This window comes from Calypte anna, chromosome 4B (genome assembly GCF_003957555.1).
Source record: "Calypte anna isolate BGI_N300 chromosome 4B, bCalAnn1_v1.p, whole genome shotgun sequence".
NCBI classification, from domain to species: domain Eukaryota; kingdom Metazoa; phylum Chordata; class Aves; order Apodiformes; family Trochilidae; genus Calypte; species Calypte anna.
This window is the reverse complement of record NC_044249.1, coordinates 21,857,218-21,877,074: the sequence shown is the minus strand read 5'-3', so window position 1 is coordinate 21,877,074 and position 19,857 is coordinate 21,857,218. Positions and strand designations below refer to the sequence as shown.

Genomic DNA, 19,857 nt, shown 5'->3' with positions numbered 1-19,857 from the left:
ATCTGGGGGGGTGGGTGGTGAGCAGTGATTTCTCCTGGGACAGCCCCCCAGTGGGTCACCTCCCAGCTGCTGGAGCTCCTCTCTTTGTCCTTCACCACCTTCCTCTGATTCCTCCAACCATCTCCCATTCCAGGACAACTTCTAGAATGCATCACTCAGCATTTCCATGGCAACTGGCATGGCACCAGCAGTGCTGGCTCCTTCCTATTCCTGGTGCCCTGGAGAGGATGCTCCTGTGCCAGAGGAGACATCCCAGAGAGGCCAAGAAGATCCCCACCACCTTCCAGCTCTGCTGCCAAGCCCAAGGGGGAGAAAAGGGTGGTGGTGGGATGCTCTGAGAACCTCTCCTGAAGAGCATCTTTCCCCAGGTGGCCTCAGCAGCTTTCAGCAGCACATGAGGCTCTAGGAAATGTCTGCTAAAAGAGGTTGGTTTGGGGTTTTTCTGTTGTTGTTGTCATTTTTCTTTACCAGGCAGGAGGGAGGGATCACTGGATGGAATTTCAGACCCTGGGCCCAACAGGGTGGATCTTTATCTCCCTCCAGGTTTCATGTTGCCTGCTTGGTGATCTCAGCTCTGCCAGCCCTCCACATTTACAGACAGCTTCTTCTCCTGCTTTTTACATCTATTTTATTTTTATCACAAGCAGAGAAGCTTTGGGGCAAAATCCCTCAAATGTGGCTGCTGAGTTCCCCTATGAGAACAGGCTGAGGAAGTTGGGGCTGTTCAGCCTGGAGAAGAAAAGGCTCCAAGGGGACCTCAGAGCAACCTTCTGGTATCTGAAGGGGTTCTACAGGAAAGCTGGGGTGCTTTGACACAGGTGTGTGGTGAGAAGATAAGGGGAAACAGTTTAAATCTTGGAGAGGGGAGATTTAGGTTGGACATGAGGAAGAAATTCTTGAATTTCAAGTGGTGAGACACTGGAAAAAGTTGCCCAGAGAAGCTGTGGCTGCCCCATCCCTGGCAGGGCTGAAGGCTGGATGGGGCTTGGAGCATCCCGGGCTGTGGGAGGTGTCCCTGCCCATGGCAGGGGTTGGGAATGGCTTGGAAGTGGAACTGCCAGGGATGGGGCAGCCACAGCTTCTCTGGATAGCCTGGGCCAGGGGCTCAGCACCCTCACAGCAAAGATTTTCTCCCTCCCTGCCCAAGATCTCCTCTCCATCTCCCCTCTTGCAGCTGGAAACCCTTCCCCCTCATCCCATCCCTCCAGGATGTCCCAAGTCCCTCCCCAGCTTTCCTGCAGCCCCTTCAGGCACTGGAAGGTGCTCTGAGGACTGCCCATTGGATTCTTCTCTTCTCCAGCCTGAACACCCCCAACTCTCTCAGCCTGGCTTCATATTTTGAAATACTTCCCTATTTTTAACTAAAGCATTCCTTGACCCAAATCATTGGGGAAAAAAGCCTGGAGTGAAACACTGGGACTTTTATATTTGACCAAGAGCTTTGCAGAGGAGCTCAATGCTCCCAGGCATCCTTGGGCTCTGCCCTCCTGGGGCTGCTGGACATCTCAGCCCCCATGGAGATGAGAACTCAGAGGGCTTTTTGCCTCCTCAGGGTTCTCTCTGCTCAGCTCACCAAGGTCCCACGGGTTTTATCAGGACAAGCAGAGGTTCCCAGGGTACTCAGCATCCTCGGGTGCCAGGGACACGTGTCCCAAATGCCATGGGAATGTTGTTCCCTTTGCCAGAGTGTTGTCAAACCTGGAGGAGAGCTGCCTTGTCATCACATCTAGGCATTAATTAAGGATCCATTAGAATAAAACCCCTCCTGGGAAAGGTAAGGAAAGCCAAGCTGGCTGGAGGAGGGAGTTTCCTTGCCCAGGGGAAAGGGAGAAAGCCTGGAGGCTGCTTCATCTCCACCCATCCCTCCCTCCCTCACCATCCAGCTGCTTTTGGGACCCAGTTTTCCAATGCCCACGGGGATTACTGGGAAGTGGGGTCGAGCCTGGGCAGGAGATGAGATGTGGAGTTAAAGGGGATGAATTTGCTGCCAGCAGTCAGAGCAAAACTGGAGCCAAACCCCTGCTCCCCACAACCCTCCTTGCTTTTTAAACCAAATCCTTGGCAGATCCTGCCAAGAGGGGACACACAAACACCTGGGGTGTGCTCAGGGATGGATTCACCCAACAGAGATGAGTTGGATTCACCCAACAGAGATGAGTTGGATTCACCCAACAGAGATGAGATGGATTCACCCAACAGGGATGGATTCACCCAACAGGGATGGATTCACCCAACAGAGATGCATTCACCCAACAGGGATGAGATGGATTCACCCAAAAGAGATGGATTCACCCAACACCTTTTCATTTGTGTTTGCTGCTTCCTTGACCATGCTCCCTGCTCCCTTTCAGGAAAGCTTCCAAGAAGGCAGTGAGATGCTCTCCAGAACCATTCATCAGAGCAGCCTGGAGATTTATTAACTCTCCTCTCCTGGAATAAAACCATCAGCCTCTCCACTCAGCTTCCTCTGCCATCAATCCCTCCTCCCAAGTACATTTTAAAGGCTGTCACCATCAGCTGCCAGTGCAGGTAAATCCATCCATCCCCTTCTGAGTCGTTGCTGGTGGTTACAGGATCTCAACTCAAATCCAGAATTCAGGAGTGAGATGATAACAGTCTTTTTTTTTTTTTTTTTAGCCATTAGTATTAATAATGCTAAAAAACCTTAATGGCATTCATGCCAAAGTGTTGGAAGTGCATGGAAAATCATGGAATTCTTTGAGTTCATGGCTCTGCTCTCTCGGTAATTAATTAGGAAAAATAGGGAATGCAGTGGGGTCTGTAAACCACTACAAGTTCTGTTGTGTTGGTCAGCTCTGAGAGGAGGAGAATTTGCCATCTCAGCAGGAGAAGTTTCACCCTAAAATGTACATAACTGAGTGGTTTTTAGCTCAGAATACTCAATGTATCTGAATATCAGATGCCTGAATATCAGAATATATGTATCTGATCTAGATCTGATCTAGATCTGATCTAGATCTGATCTATATCTGTGTATGTATTCTGTATCTGAGTATCAGAATATTGATGTTTCCACTCTTAGAAGTACCTTCAGCTGCATTTGGCAGCCAATTCCTACAGCTTGCCAGGATCTGGGGCACAAAAAGGGAATATGAGTGCTGTTGGATGTCCCCTTGCACCTTCCTCTGGCCATCCCTCAGTGGTCACTGCCCAGGGATGAAGCACATGGACAGATTGGCCTCCAGTTTATCCCAGATTCCCAGCCTGGTTTGGGTTGGGAGAGACCTTCAGGATCATCAGGGGTTGCAGAGGATCAGAGAATAGAATCACGGAATCATTAAGGTTGGAAAAACCCTCTAAGTCACCAAATCCAGCTCTCAACCCAACACCCCCATGCCCACTAAAGACTCCCCTGATGTGGTCTCCAGCAATTCCATCCCATTTCCCTCTAAAAAAAGAGAAAAAAAGGAAAAAAACCCAAGGGAGAGAGCTCAAAGGAGGAAGTTTACAACAACCTCAACAAGCTGTGGCATTTTTCCTGCCGTCAGGTTCTCTGTTCAGGGGTTTCTATGGAGACCTGGCACTGTCCTGGCAGGCAGCTGATTTTTTTGTGCCAGTTATATTTATTTTATTTGTCAGCCAGCCAGGGTGGGACAAGCCCTGCTCTGTCTGTTTGGAAGAACACAGGATTCCCAATGGATCCATCGGGCAGAGCCCTGGGCACCCAGCAAGGAGACGTTTGTTTTCTGCTAACACTTTCTCATAGGATTTCCTTTTTTTTTATTTATGATTTTTTATTTTTTATTTTCTTGCAGCTCTTGGGCAGGTCTTCTGCAGAGTGAGGAGGGTCCTCACAGCCTGGAAGAACCTCTGGCTGTAAAGCTGGCTCCATTTGGGTGCCTTGGGGCTGTGGAAATATGGGATGCCACAGATGCTCAAAGCTTTGGGTGAGTTGTTGGGGATGGAGGAACATGTCCCATGGATTGGAAGTGGGGTGTCCCTCCTCCCAGACAACCTGTGTGCTTTGAGAGAGAGACACTGGGGCAGTGACTGCCTGCAAACCCTCCTGGAACACCCCAGTTGCAGGTCACTGGTGATTTCTGGGCTTGTTACTGGGAAATGTTACTGGTTACTGGGATGGAGAGAGGATGGAACCATTGCCAGGTGGTCCTGGAGGGCAGGGGAGGATGTTCAGGACTTTCTCCTTCTCTGGGGTGATTATTACCTCTTCCTCTGCAGTCAGGGCAGGAGGGGATTAATAATACCTGATACTTCTCTGAGGTGTTCAATTAAATCCCACCCTGTTTGGAGGAACGTTTGGAATGTTTGTTTGAGACTGTCAGGTTTCACTTCCCCCTTTCTCGTGTTGAAGTTCATGGGAAAAAACAACAAAAGGGGCATTACATTTCCATTTGCCATCAAATCCCAGTGCCAAGCCAGTCCCTGGAGCCAACCAATTGCCACAAACCCAGGAGCTGGCTCACAGAACTGGCTGGGGTTGAATTACTCTGCCAGAGAAGCCTGAAAGCTGAGGTTTAAAACTCCCCAGAGATGCTGAAAATCCTTCCGTGCTCTTTGCCAGAACGTCTGCATTCACTTGGCACTGTCCCCCCCACCACTTGTGGTATCAGGATTAAATTGGAAGGAAAATTAGGAAATGTGATGAACATCAAATGCTTTCCATCCTCTTCTTCCCCAGAGGTTATTTCCTCCAGCAAGGCAAACACAAGCATGGACAACACATGGAATCTGGAGTCATCTGAGGCCCCTCCTGACATCCCCAGGATGCTCTGCAGGACACCTCTGTCCTGGGTATTGTGGCCTTCAGAACTGAACTCCATTTTAGGAAGGAATCAGCCCAAAAAGCAGGTGTCTCCTCTTGCTGAGGAGGTGGGATTCCAGGCCCTCCTAGCCCAGATAGGTTTTGTTTCCCAGCAGCAAAACTCGAGCTGGCGTTGGGCGGATTTCCGAAGGAGCTTCTGGAATCTCAGCAGAGTGGATGACAAAGAGATAAACAGAGGGCATTTTGCTTCACAGATGGAAAGATACAGAAATCATGCTGATAAAATTACTGAAAACTGTGACACACCCACAGCACACAGGCTACCAGATTTTATTTGAGGGTTTTTTTTAATTTTTTTTTTTTTCCCCTCCCTGCAATTCCGGGCGCTCCTGTCACCCAAAATGACAACTAGAAAAGCAACCTGAGGGGATGCAGCTCCTTCCTACCACTTCACGTCCAAGAATAATGATGTGTGTTGGTTCTGGGGATGTGTGCTGAACCAGGCAGAGTGATTCAGAGTGGTTGGCAAAACGGGGGAGTTAGTCACTGCGAGAGAGCAAGGAGTTAAGTGTTGGCACATCGTGGGCATGGCGAGGGGAAAGGAAAAACCAAATAGGGAAAAGGGTGATGGGAGGGAAGCTGAGAAGGAGGTGGAAAGGGTAACTTCTCAAAGAAAGAATCCTCTGGAAGGTGAAAAGGGTGTCAGAAGCAGCAGGTCACGGATGGGCCGGGGTGTTTGAGCTCTAGAGGAAGGAATTTTTGTTTGAGCAAAGAGGGATGTGCCTTGCTCAGCCCATCAGTTCCCTTGTCCTGCATCCTCAGCCCAGCATTTCTGGATTTAATTCTATGAGCATTCTGTCTGAGGTCTGACAAGCACCAAACCCTCTGTACCAGCTGTTGAAACAGGGTCAAAACCTTATGTACCCCAAGATCTCTTGGTTCCTCCTGTAGCTTGGGATAAACGCCTGTTCCAGGGTGGGATGAACTTGTTTTGGGTGTCTAAGCAGAGATTAAACTGGTTGTAGGTGGGAGAGCTCCAGTGGGGCACAGACTATTGCTGGACATCTTTGCCTTACTGATAACTCCAGTTAATTGGGGTTTACCTTGACTAAAATCCTAGGAAAGCCACTGAGCTTTGCACACAAAGCCTGGAAGCTGAGGAGCTGGGCAGTGCCAAGCAGATCCTAGGAAGCCTGATGTCCTGCAGAGCTGCAGCTCCTAATTGGGTCCCCTGGTGGCTCATCAGGTTCTAATTAGCAGATTCTGTGAAAATCCTTCCATGCCTGGGACACCACAATGTTTGGTTGAAGCTGCCCAGTGATTACTTCATTCCTTTAAAATGAGGAATGGCTGGATGCAGCCACCAAAGCCTTTATTTTCCAAGGAAACCAGGTTTGGGGATGGCTGAGATAGCTCAAGGGGTGAGGGGGACCCCTTGCAGCTCTCAGGTATTGATTCACAAACCCTCACAAGTGACAAAAGTCACCATGGTTTCATGGTAACGGGCTCTGAGTGTGAAACACCAACCCAGCAACACCCAGAACGGGCAGGAAAGGGAATAAAATGCACTTTTAAAAATCAATCAGCATTTTAGGTGTTTCTATATTGAAAGGAGCCAGGGAGAGCAGGATAAGGTTGAGGCAGCAAAGTGGTTCACCAGGAAAACGAGGGTCATGGATTTGGTTTTAACCAGATGCTGGGATTTCAGGGAGATAAATGAGGAGCTGGTGACCTCCTGCAACAGCAGTGGATGTGGGACCTCTCCAAAGGCTGCACTGTGGGTTTTCATTTTGTCTTTGAGACTGAAAATTACAGCTTAAAACCCAAAGATCAGCACCTGGCAGATATGTGGTTCAGCAAACAGAATCTGCAGAGGGCCAGCAAAATTCATTATTATTATTATTATTATTATTATTATTAAGAAGTAGATGAAGTTCTGTGTTGGTCTAAACAGTGTCAGTGATCCTCCCCACACCTGATCTGCTCGGGTGGTTGAAAGAAGAGCAGAGCAAACACAGGGACCCATTTTAGGGGGTGGGAATGATTCCCCAGTCTCCATTCCTGGATCTCCATGGCAGCCTGGCTGCCTCTCCTACCAGCAGCCACCCATGTGTAGAACATCCAAGGGGGTCCTGGGGTGTGCTTGTTTGCTTCCAGCTTACACCAAATGGTTTAGAGTTTGGTTTTCTGTAGCTTGAAGCCCAAGGGGAACCTTTTCTTTCTTGGCTGCAGCCAGGACCCAAGCAACAATCTCAACATTAATAATAATAGTGGGGGGAAAAACAAACAAAAAAAGGACTAATCTAGATAAAAGCACACATTGGGATGGCTGAGTCACCCCAGGGAGCTGAGGGACTGAAAGTGGGAATTTAAAGGCTTTGGTTTGGAATTCCTGGCAGTTCCAGAGCACTGATTGCAGGGCAGGGCCAGCTGCATCCCTCTGGTCCAAGGACAGCAGAGGAGAGGAAGGTTCTCTCTAACTCAGGGATGTGTGTGAAGACAACCCACTCTCATTCTGGTTTTATGACAGATTTATCACCCAGAACACTTCTCCCCAGTTGGTGGTCACCCCCAGCAGCAGAAGCTTCCAGCCAGATGAAAACAATTCTGAACCTCCCACTCGTGGCTCAAGGACCACTGGATCTGAAGGAATTCTGAGGGCAATGGAGGTGACAAGAGGTGGCCCAAAGCCTCCTGGCTGCTCCCCTGACCTTGTTCCATGCCTGCTGCTCCATGGGGGAGCACCTGAATTCTGCCTTCACCTCCCAGCCCTGCCAACTTCCCAGCCTGGGGAAGGCAGGAGTGAGGATAATGATGCCTGATGTGAGTTCCCACCTGCCTCACACGGCTGCTTTGGGCTTTAATTAATACTTACAAACTGCCTCAAAAGCCATATTTAGGAGCTGTTCTGCAAGCAGAAGCTATTATTATTTAAAAAAACAAACACATTAGGAGCGAGTTACCCGAGTGACAGATGGGATGATCAGTGGAATTGTATTTTTATCAATCATCCTGCATGTTGTTTCACCTCATCTTTCTTTTCCCACCCTTCAGCTCCAGGCTGGCAGCCCTCACACCATCTAAGCAGGCATCGTGTCCAACGTGGCATCACTGGAGGGCTCTCAGTGCCCCGGGTGAGTAAACCAAGCAGCAACAAGACTGTGATGTCAAACCAAGCAGAACCCACCCGTGGGCTGCAAAGTCCATGAATGATTTTAGGCTGGCTGAGACCTGGAGTGTCACCTCCCTCATTCAAGGCTGGCTCTGAGCTGAGGCAAAGCAAGTGGCTGCCACCCTCACGGGGAGCTGTGGGCTGCAAGAAGGAAACCTGCCAAGGGGAAACATTTACTATTTGCCAGCAGTAATTGTTCTTCATTAGAACTGGGAAACTGCTGTGATGGTGAGGGATCATTTTCTCAGTTATCTTCTCAAGGGGCTGGGGAGTCAAAGGCACTGTGACACAAACTTGCCTCCTAGAGAGCCACTGCTGGGGCTGTGCCTTCACACCAGCCCTGCACAGGATGGGAAGCAGCCCAGAGGAGGGAGGTTCCAGCTGCTTCTGCTCTGCTCTGTCCTCTGTGAGGATCTGTGGTCTCCAAGGCCTGTCCTAGAGACAGGACAAGGTGTAATGGTTTAAACTGGAAGAGGAGAGATTGAGGTAGGACATTAGAAAGAAATTGTTTGGTGTGAGGCTGGTGAGACCCTGGTTGCCCCCAGAAGCTGTGGCTGCCCCATCCCTGGCAGTGTTGAAGGTTGGATGGGGCTTGGAGCACCCTGGGCTGTGGGAGGTGTCCCTGCCCATGGCAGGGGGGTTGGGAATGGATGATCCTGAAGGTCCCTTCCAACCCAACCCAGTCTGTGATGGAGAAGGAGCCCTCCCTGCTCCATAACACAGCTCTCCAGGGCTGCTGGAGGGGATGGTTGGTCCCTTCCAACTCAAGTCTGGGATTCTGGGATCCTGTGACCTCTCAAAAAGGAGTGGGGGCAGCACATGGAAGGATGTTTACTCCTCATGTGATGGGAACTTTTGAGCAAGCTCCTTCCAGTAGGTCAGTGGTAAAGGAAAGCTTCATGGGACCATTCCGCAAGAAGAGTCCCCAAGGAGATGTCTGTCCCCACAGCTGTGAAGCTTTGGTTATTACCTCTTGTCTCAGCCTATGGTGGGTAACTGTAAAGCAGAGATCTTCCTCCTCCTCCTGGACAGTGCTTAGCACTTTATTTCTGGCTGGGGCTTCTAAGATGACAAGATATAAATATTTCTTTTTATCATGAGATTTCCCCAGAGTAATTCTTTATCCAGAACCTGAAAAGTTTCTTGGGTGTAAATCAAAACTGAAAAACAAGGGGCAGCACACAGGAGACATAAATCCCAATTTGTGCTCAAGGAAATCCTCTTTCTGTCTTGACTATACTGGGAATGATCAACTGGATCCTACAAAACACATCCTTGGGGCTCTTGCTTTCATACCAATCATCCCAGCTGTGAAAACTTTCACATATATGTTATTTGCTGTATGTTTTAATTGCTACCTTTAAATTATGATGCTGTTGCATTCTAAAATAGATAACCTGCTTGGCAGCATGTGCTCCTAAAATAATCGAGTTCATTAATATGACTACAAGCAAAATCTTTCCCTGCTTCTGGTACTCAGTGTTAAATGAAAGAAGGAGCATTTAAATAGGCACTTTCTCATGGAGGTCTCTTCTTTTTACAACGTCTAAAAACTCAGTTAATTTTAAAGGGTTCTCTCCAAAAATAGGACTGTGCTGTACTTGAATAGTAAAGGTATAATAATCCAAAAAGCCTTCCATGAAGTAAGAAAGACAGAAAATGTTAGGAGCTGTATGTTCCCAGACATTCATTGCATGACTAATCCTGCGATGATGATTTTCAAGTGGTCAGGAACCAAGAGACAAGGATGCTCTGCAATCTCAAGCGATGAGAAAAAAAGATGATTGTGGAGTTAACATGGGGTGAAGGTTTACAGTCCCTAGGGTTTTTAGTTCCCCGTGCTAAATTTAAATCCTTTCTTTGCTGAAATGAAACTCGCTCACTCTGGTTACAGCCTTTTCTTAGCCAGGCCTGGAAATGAGCTGCAGTTGCACGTTATTAGGCTTACTTGGGAGGTTTATAATTATAAAATGTGTCATTTAAGGAGGATCAGGTGGTTAAAGCTGAGGTTACACCTGAAGGGGACTTGGGGAGGTCAAGTCTTGTACAAATTCAAGGCCTCTCTTCTTCCTCGTGAGAGGCAAATGCTGGGCACCCACTGCTGGGAGGTTCACTGGAAAAAAACACATTAATTTATTGAATGTTTATCATGAAAGTGTCTTTTAGCCCCCCCTGACAGGCAAGGGCCATGCTGTACCAGGCAGTGCACAGACACAGAAATAAAAAGGACAGTCTGTGTCTTGCAAAGGCTGTGGTCTAAGGATAAGGCAAGATGGAACAGATGGGAACAGACAGATGGGAGGAAAGCAAGAAAACAATGATCCAATGTCAGCCAGCATGACGGGAAGTCAGCTCAGCACCCCAGGAGTCTACTAGGCAGCTTTTTGGGTTGGTTTTTTTTGTTTTTTTTTCTTCAGGAATGGCAGCAAAATGTGAGGAGTGGCATGGGACAGAGCAGGGAGGAGGTGCTTGTCTGCATGCTGGCAAGGGGACAACGCTGGCAGAGAGAGCTGTGGTCCTGGTGCTGGTGAGAGGTGAGGGATGTGCCAAACAGATTGGAAAATGAAGAGCAAGCCTTGGAGTTCAACCTGCAGAGGCTGGGGAGCAGAGGGAAACCTGACAAAATTCACCAAGGATAAGCATAGGGTTCTGCGTCTAGGGAGGAACAGGCACCAGTATGGGTTGGGGGCTGACCTGTGGGAAAAGAACTGGGAGTCCTGGTGGGGAAGAGGATGTCCACGAGGCAGGAATTGTGTCCTCCTGGCCAAGAAGGTCAATGGAATCCTGAGTGCATCAGGATGAGTGTGGGCAGCAGGGTGGAGGAGGCTGGGTTGTCCTCCCCTTCTGCTCTGCCCTGGTGAGGCCCCATCTGGAGTCTGTGTCCAGTTCTGAGCTCCCCAGCTCAAGGACAGGGAACTGCTGGAGAGGGCTCAGCAAAGGGACACAGAGATGAGGAGGGGACCAGGACATCTCCCTTAGGAGGAAAGGCTGAGGGACTTGGGGCTTTTTAGTCTGGAATGGAGGTGCCAAATGGAGGCTTTGGGAAATGATAGAGCTTAAAGCAAGACTGCTCTGAGGGAGAATTAAAAATCAAGAATGAGGCTGGAAGGACAGAGTAGGGGGTAGGAGAAAAGTGAATGCCAAGGAGAAGCATCTGATATCTGGGACAAGTGTGGGGAGGATCAAGAAACTTCTACATCCATGACCATGGAGAAGAAGAAAAGGCAGCTGAAGGGCAGGGAAGCACAGAGGTAGGGAACAGACTCCCATAAACTCCTGGAGGTATTAGGCAAGACCTTGAAGAAGAAAGGAAACCTCAAGAAATGAACACTGCAAGAGTCTCACAGTGCCAGGGAGCAGAACCTGAGACTGAGTGAATCCACTCAGAAGAATGAATGGATGGATGGATGAAGTCACCCTTGCTCTTCATCACTGCAATTCCCCAAGCCAGATCTCCAGAGCACAGTCCTCACACTGGGTTCCCCTCAAAGTCAGCACAGAAGAACAGAAACCTTGACACCCTGCCTAAAATAGAGATCTAAAAGAGATCAGCTGACTCATGCCCTAAAAAAGGATGGATTTGCCCACAGATGATGAAGGAGCTGACACACCTGTGTGCAGATCAGATGTCTGCATTGGAGCTTTCTGGTTTTAGGGAACTGCCCTGCTGCCTGGCCAACCCAACCACTCTGCAGGATGAACCTGGAGAACTGGGAGCAGGAAGGAGCTCAGACTGGGCAAGCTTGAAGGGAAGAGAAGGGCAGAAGAGAGACAGGTAGAGGAGATGGAGGAGTGGAGACAAGACAGAGGTGAGATGGCTGAGCCCTGGGGACAGCTCATCAATGCTGGGCATCTGGATGGCATGGGAAAACTAACTCTGGGATTATGGGCCATGCTGAAAGAGGTTGCTTGAGAAACTGTCAGAGCAAACATGTCTTGAGAGTGCTGAGAGTGTGTGGCTCCTCTTCAGAATGCAGAGGGACCAAGCACAAGACTGGGGCTCCTGAAGCAGAAGCAAGTGATCAGTGACCACCTGCATCTGCACGAGGTGCCTAAGCTTCCTGTACAGTCAAATTAACTTCTGAGGATCAATTCTGCTGCCCAAGCACAGGTATCAAGTGGTACTTGAGATGCCCAGTGGTATCAATCTCCATTTCCTCAAGGGCTGATGTCCCCCACAGGTCTGTATGCATGTCCTGGGCACTCTGCCACATCTCAGGTGGCACCAGGTGGCCACCAGCAGGGACCAAGAGTGGAGCCAGGGAAGTGTTGGAGTGATTCAGCTGAGCCCAGGGCAGACACCCACATTTGGGCAGCTGAATGCCTCAGGGATCCCTGCAAGCTGCTCTGCAGGAGGATGAGGGACTTCCCCCCAGCAGTTCCAGGCAGATGTGGAAGGACTTCAGCCTGAAATAGGTGATATTTTTAGGCAACTGGATCCCACCCTGCACTGTCACCAATTGCAGTGGGGTTTAAAGGTGTGCTCCACATGTAGAAACCTCTGTGTAAAGACTTGGACTCAGGTCTAAGTCATCTGCCAGCTGAACTTCACCCTTGGGCTGTAATTCAGACACCCTGAACACAAGGTATGGGTGTAATACCCCCCAAGGTATGGGGGTATTGGTGTGTGGTGGATGGGCTCAGGAGTCTGATACTGAAGCTTGAAAACTTGAAACCAGACTCCTCAAGGTTTCAAGCATAAAATGATGTTTTGGCTTCCCCAGGCCCAGCCTCAGAGCCCTGCAGGGTTTCTCAGGGACATCAGTCTGAAGGAGCAGTAGCACTGGCACAACCTGGTCACAACCAGCAGAGATGGAGAGGTTCAGCACCAAGCAAGGTCTGGAGGGGTGATGGAGAGCAAAGGATTTCAGTGTCAGGGCAGAAGCCAGCTGATGGCACAGACACCAAGTGTGCTGCAGGAGCTGCTTTGAACCTGTGGGTAAAAGCAAGAAGCAAGGCTCCAGTTTGTCATTTTTCATCCCTACTCAATTCACTGATTTATTTCCTTGTTTCAGCTGAGCACAGAACTCCAAGAACGTAATGTTTCAGCTTGACAAGTGCTTTATTATTCAGGTGGCTGATTTACCAATTCAAAGGCTACTCCCTACAGACTCCTACCAGAAATGTAAGCTGTTCAGTCCTTAAACCTCTAATTTAATTAAAGAAAGGTTTAGATCTCCAAATGTTATCACTGCTGGAAAAGCCAGAATTAGGCATACATTTTTTTTTTTTTTTCCAAACGAGCTTTCCCCTGATTTGCCTGAAACCTGGGGCAGGGCTCCATCCATCCATCCATCCTCATTTCCTACCCCTTTCAGCACAGGCATTAGAGACGCTGTGTGGGCAGATTTAAAAGGTTTTTTTTTCTCGCTTCCTGGTGAGGAGAAGGATTGCATAAGATGTGAGTCAAGACACCAGCCCTGGATCTGTGACTGAGCTCCTTGCAGGAGCTGTGCTGTCAGGCAGGGTGTCAAGAAGCAGCAGTGACAGCAGCCTGCCCTGGGGCACTGGAGAAAGGTTGGCTGAAATCTTCTCCTTTTGCTTGAAACTGGGGGCTCAGTGTCACCCCCTCTTTGGGAAGAAGGCCCTGGGGTTCCTCTTCCTCATCCCAGCTTTTCCTCTCATGCTCCTAACTGCATCCTAAGCCTCCTCACCTCTTAGCTAAAGCTTTCTTTGGTGATGATTCCTCTTGATCATTCTCTTAGGCTCTCAGTTTCTTCCCAGTGCCCATTTGGGATTGTTTTTCACCCAGATCCACAGCCTTTTGAAGCAGGATTTGCCCTCCTGTACATTGAATAAAATTTTAAGCCAATTCAGGCACCACTGACAGAAAGAATTTCCAAGCTTGGGCAAGCTCAATCATTTTTCAAGGTGAGGGTGCTGAGCCCCTGGGTGCACCCAGAAGCTGTGGCTGCCCCATCCCTGGCAGTGCTGAAGGTTGGATGGGGCTTGGAGCACCCTGGGCTGGTGGGAGGTGTCCCTGGGCATGGCAGGGGGTTGGGAATGGGTGAGCTTTGAAGGCTCCTTTGAACCCAAACCGTGCTGTAATCCTATATTTTGGCAATCATTATCCCACCTTAGATACCCCACTGGGGTTCCTGAGGTTTGGTGGAAGAATGCAGGGCCTGGCTCCCCCTCACCATCTCATCTCATTAAAGAGTTTTCTCAGATTAATCCTGATTTGCTCTTTTGAGATGGGAAACAGCAGCCAAGCCCTGATTCTGTTTATCCCTCAATCTGATTTAGGCAGAATCAGCTAATTAACCCTCCTGCTTTCTCCAGCAGTGTAATCATGGCAGACTGTCAGCCCTGCTGCAGCCAGGGAGGAGAAAAATCTCTCTCCAGCTTTTCTCAAAGTCACCTTGACCTACAAACATCCTGTTCACCTCCTCCAGCTCTTATTTCTCCAGCCTAGTTAACCTTGGCTCCCCAGCCATACATTTTATTCCTCTTTCCTGTCCACCCTCCTGCCCCACTGACTCACTTTACCTTCACTTGCTTTTTTCCCCTCACTTTTTTTTTTTAAACCCAGAGTAGGCATAGAAATTACCTGGGTCTCTCCCACTAAACCACATATTTTGTTTTTTCATTCACAGACCAGGAAAAGACAGAGCAGAGACAGCTCTGCCAGCTGCAAGAGTTCCTGAGATACCTAATACTGAAATACAAAAACATTTATACAGCTGAGATTTTCCAGAACAGCTGGAGAATCCTGTTGACCAGCTCCCAATAGTTACGAGTTTCCAGCTACCGAAATCTGACAGCCTGAAAACTCAATTAAAACTTCAGCAAGGTGCTTGAAAAACAGCCCAGCAGTTCGTGCCAAGAGGTCGATTAAAAAGCGAGGTAGCTGAGGATATCAGCACCATTCACAGATCCCTCTCAGGCTGCCTGGGACCCTCAGTTGTGGTAAGGGACAGGGATTCTTAATTAACAGGTCAGAATATTCACTGTCCTATATATCTGCTTTTAATGAACACCTCCACTGAGGTCACAACCTGAGTCCTCTGCCTCCTGGCTGCTTTTAAGCAAAATAGAAAGAATCCCCACCACCAAAGCTTTGCAATTAAGATGTATGTGGTATAAGCCAGGGCCAGATTATGAAATATGCCTTTTTCCGAGATATTTGCAGGCATGAGGGACACCTGTATTTTATCTCCTCCCCTGGAAACAGCACATTAATCAGCTGCTGTATTTTAATACATTATATGTCACCTCTGAGAGCCCTTGTGCTTTACAGAGTTTTTGGGGGAAGCTGAACCTGGTAGGGATGATGAGGCTCAGCTCCCTCTGGAAACCTTCCCTGACGATGGCCTTTTTTCAGAATTCCAGTTTTCATTGCAAGTGACATTTTGCTGGAAAGGATTCTGGGGTTTTACATCTCAGGCTGAGTAACTCCCTGGGTACTGTTAGAAAATTAATAAAGAAGGCGAACAGCTTCCTGTACGATGTGCCAGAGATAAACACCCAGAAAACCCTTCCTCCTCCCCTCCCTGCCTCTGAATTGCTCTTCTAAAAATAAAGGGTATGACAGAGTTTCTGTGCTGGGTGACAAGAGGAGCCCTTCAGTCACTTGCAGCAGAGAAAAGCAAATGGCAAGCTCGCTCACAGCTGACATTTGGAACCATTATTAGTGCTGCAACATACGGGCTGAATTCTGCTCTCCTGTAATTAAAGAAATCAAGCAGGCACTTCCCAGGGAAAGCAAACATGGAATCTTTGCTTCTTGCAGTGATATTTACCTTTTAAAGTGGGTACCTTACTCTTTTAAAACTCATTGCCCCTTCCCTTCCTCACCCAGTCACCCCCAGGCACACACCTCAAGAGGTGTTCTTGTTTAAAGCCTCGCTTGTAAAATTGCTAAGTGATGATTTTGGGGTTGTGCATTAAAAGAAAAACAAAAAGGGTAGGATAGGTTGAGGGGAGCAAATGTGATTGCATTCGTAATGGGAGATGGGTTGGGGTATAAAGCTGCATTTTCTTGTCAGCGTTTTAATTATTTTAAGGAATGTTTGCCTTGACGTGCTTTAGCATTCTGATTTATTTAGAGCTGAAAAATAACACCCAGTGCACTGCGGCATCAACGCAGCCAAAAATGAACATACACTGCCTGCCTTTTGGGAGATATTACACCAGATACATGGCAGATAAGTGCTGTGAGGAGAATAAATAACTCAGGAGACAGGAAACGTTATGGAGGCACCTTTATTTTTCAGTCTACTTTAGCTTCCCCCTGCTCAGCAGAGAAGGAAAATTGGTGCAGTTATTTATTGTCTTGTATCCAGAGAGGTCTGGAGCTCTGTTACTGCTGGAGCTGGATGTATTGCTTATAGCAGGGCTGAAAAAGCTTAATGGCTTTTGAGAAGGAGCTCGATAACTTTATGAAAGATTAAGTGATGTTCTGTTTGCCAAACATCGCTGGTGAAGCAATGACCCTGGAGATTCTCCTGACTCCTCCGTGGGGGAAGGACTATCAGAGCAATGATCTACATCTGCTGCTGCTCCACCTTCGCCTGAGTTTGGAGCTTTAGAGGAAGGGTAGGTAAATAAAATATAGCTGGGTTATTGTGCTTTTTAAGGGGAAACTCCTTCCTCACCCTGGCTGAAACATCAAATGTCATTATGGACAGGACTTGGACTGAATGCCTCACAGAGAGCCTCCTGGGGGCTGTGCCAGGGAAAAAAGGGGAGATTTTCCTTCAAGGAAGGAAGAAAGGAAGAAAGGAAGAAAGACCTGGGGTGACCCCACAGACACTCAAGCCTCCAGGAGCTCTTGCAATGTCATTTCCTTCAGACTTGGTGCCTGCACTTTCTTCAACCTGACCCAAAAGATGACCCCTGCCAGACCACCATGGATAGGTAGAAAGCACCGACTAATTGGGCTTAATTATTAGCACACCAACAGGATGTGAATGTACTACTAGCACACTGAAATACCCACCCATGGGATTGAGGGACACCAACTAAGAGAGTCCCTGCTCTCTGAGGATATCTGGTGAAGTTTCAAGCACTTTGAATGGAAGAGAAGAACGAGATAACCCAAGGTGTGTATGAGCTACCAACAGACTTCTGGAATTGTTGAGGGATTGGAAGGGACCTGTAAGACTTGCAGATCCTTGGCTGCATCAGGGGAGACCTCATCACTCTCTACAGCTCCCTGAAAGGAGGTTGGAGCCCCAGGGTTTTGGGCTCTTCTCTCAAACAGATATCAGTAAGATGAGGGCATGGGCTTAAGCTCTGCCAAGGGAGGTTTAGGTTGGATATTAGGAAAAAAGTCTATACAGAGAGGGTGATCAGGCATTGGAATGGACTCTGATCATCCTCATGTCCCTTCCCTCGACACACTCCAGCACCTCCATGGCTTTCTTATAATACAGACTCCAGAACTGGACCCAGTACTCCAGGCTTGGTCTCAGCAGAGCAGAGTAGAGGGGGAGAATCACTTCCCTTGACCTGCTGGCCATGCTTTTCACAGAATCATCCAGGCTGGAAAGGAGCTCTGGGATCATCAAGAACAACCCTTGATCCATTACCACCATGGTTCCCAGCCCATGGCACCGAGTGCCACATTCAGTCTCTTCTTCAAAACCTCCAGGTGCCATGGTGTGGCATCCAAACCATGACAAAAAAGGGCTTCCCACAGAGGTGGTGGCACCTGGTGCTCTCCCTCAGGGCTGCTGAAAGCCCCCATGCCTCAAGCAACGCCACTCCAAGGAGGAAGAACAGCATTAATTTACATTCGTTTTTATCTTAATTTACAAAAAAGCAACCCACGCCAGTCTGAGCTTGCTGCGTAGATCTCCCTTTGCTGGAGAGACACACAGAGGGAGACACGGAGAGGACACAGACACGCTCCCAACTGAAGCCGCTAACGCGGGAGCTCTGTGAGGAGACGCGGCTACATCCGGGTACTCAGCGCCGCTCTGCGCGCCAAAAGCCTGGGGAGTGCGGGGGGTGCGGAGCAGCGCATGCGCGGGTCCCCGCGCATGCGCTGCTCCGCACCCCCCGCACTCCCCCTTCATAACGGCGGGCGGGAGGGCTGCGTGTGAGGGGGGTGGGTGTTGTTGCTGCCTTTTCTTCTTCTATGGAGCCGGGAGATGAGGAGGAGGAGGCAGAGGGGAACCAGCGGGTTCCTGTGAGTACCCGGGGAGGGGTTGTGGGGTTTGTTTTGTTTTTTTTAGGAGTGGGTTTGAGCAGCCCCTCAGTTGGGCCTTGGGGGAAGGGGGTGTGTGAGGGGCTGGGGGGTTCCTTGCCAGGCGTAGGGGAGGTGGGACTAAGGTGGTCGGGCTTTTCTGCCTTGGGGAGGGGGCAAACCACCGGTTGGTTCTTCTACCCTGGGAAATGGGGGGAGGAAAGGGGGACCTGAGGACTCACCCCTCAGTGTCTGCCCTTCTCCTGTACCGTTCTCTCTTATAGGAGCTATGACCGGCCTGGTCCTTCTTCTTTCTTCCTTATAGCTGTTCTGATTCCTCCTTTTCTCATAAGAGCAAGGGTGTGTGTGTAGTTTTGTTTTATTTGTGCCTTTCTTTGCCTTGGGTGCAGCTGGCTCGGTCACTGCCCCTCCTGGGATGTCACTGGGGCTGGAGTGGCCCCATGAGGTCATTCCTGCCCTACAAGGGCTCATACATGGTCCTGTGCGTTTGCTGTGTTCCTGCTGACCCTGGAGATGAAAAAAAGGAAATCTCTGGAGGTCATGAGTGTCCCATCACATCCTGTCCATGTTCTGCAATCAGTGTGTCTGAAATTGAGCCCTATGAGAGTGTTTGGAAGCTTCCATCCTTGCTATTACAGTGTTCTTTGTGCCTGGTCTTAGCTGTCCCCCTCTTTTCAGGATAGTTTCCTGAAGTGTAAAGGGATTGTAGCTCCTGCACAAGTTCTGACTCTTGCAAACTGTTGGGAGGCAGCACTGTGCAGGTTACTTTTGAACAGCTGGTGTGGGACACTTGTGGAGACGTTTCTGGATGTCACATCCACAGTTCTGTGCTATGAAAGGAACCTGAAATAAAAAGTGACAAGATGGTGATCACTCCAGAGCTTCATCCCAGAGCTCTAAAGCAACTTCAGAAGTGCAGCAGCCAAATGACAACAACTGGTGGATTTCCTCTCAATTTCTGCAAACATTCCCTGGAGAGAAGTACAGGTGTCAGTCTTAGGGAAAGTATTGTACAGTAAAACAAAGGATGGAAACAGCCAGATTCACTCACAGAAGTGTGAATAAATGAATAAATGTGACCTCTTAAAGGCAACTCTGGCCTCAAATAAGAATATGGGACCTCTGTATAGTTACTTAATAGAAACTTAATTCAGTTCCTAAAAACCTTCTGCAAAAACCTTCACCATGTGTTTCCAGGAAGGTTAATTTGCCACAGAAGAGGAGGGGCTGGTGCTTGCACTGCTGTGTATTCTTGTAACTAGGAAGTGAAGTTTAATTAAATGCTGATTTGCAGGCAAATTCCGTGATTCAGAGTTGTGTATGTGATGTTATTGACTGATCAGTGACCTTGCCTGTTGCTTGTTTTACCTTCACAGCATTCAGTTTGTTTGGATCCTTTTTGGGTGTCCAGTTTGGTTGTTTTAGGGTGCCCAGTGCTTCCTTCCCTGCATTTGTTTGGCACCAGGGTTTAACTGCTGCTCTGACAACCAGAGCTCAGCTCTGGGAGTCCCAGGTGGAGCTCAGCCAAACATGTTGCTAACTTCCTGCTGCTCTCCTGGGGCAAGGGGTGCAGGCAGAGAGGATCTGCTGTCTGCCATAGTGTGACCACTCTGAAAGTCATCAAATGCCTTGGGTTGGAAGGGACCTTTAAATCTCAGCCAGTCTGTCCCCCAGGCAGTGAGCAGGGACATGGTAACTATACCAGGTTGCTCAGATTCCCATCCAGCCTGGCCTTGGGGGTTTCAAGAGCAATCTGTCACCTCTCTGGGTGACAGGGCTTCACCACCT

The 19,857-nt window shown here is 48.8% G+C and overlaps 1 protein-coding gene across 3 annotated transcripts in view; it reads left to right on the top strand.

The window, feature by feature from the left end:
- The first annotated feature begins 17,920 nt into the window (after window positions 1–17,920).
- The window catches only part of ALMS1 (ALMS1 centrosome and basal body associated protein), a 45,326-nt gene continuing 43,389 nt past the window's right edge, over window positions 17,921–19,857 (top strand). For all 3 annotated transcript variants that reach the window (XM_030450610.1, XM_030450611.1, XM_030450609.1), the window contains exon 1: window positions 17,921–18,051. In XM_030450610.1, the coding sequence (XP_030306470.1) occupies window positions 18,001–18,051 (51 nt within the window). In that variant the 5' untranslated portion in view covers window positions 17,921–18,000. The remainder of the gene's footprint in view (window positions 18,052–19,857) is intronic.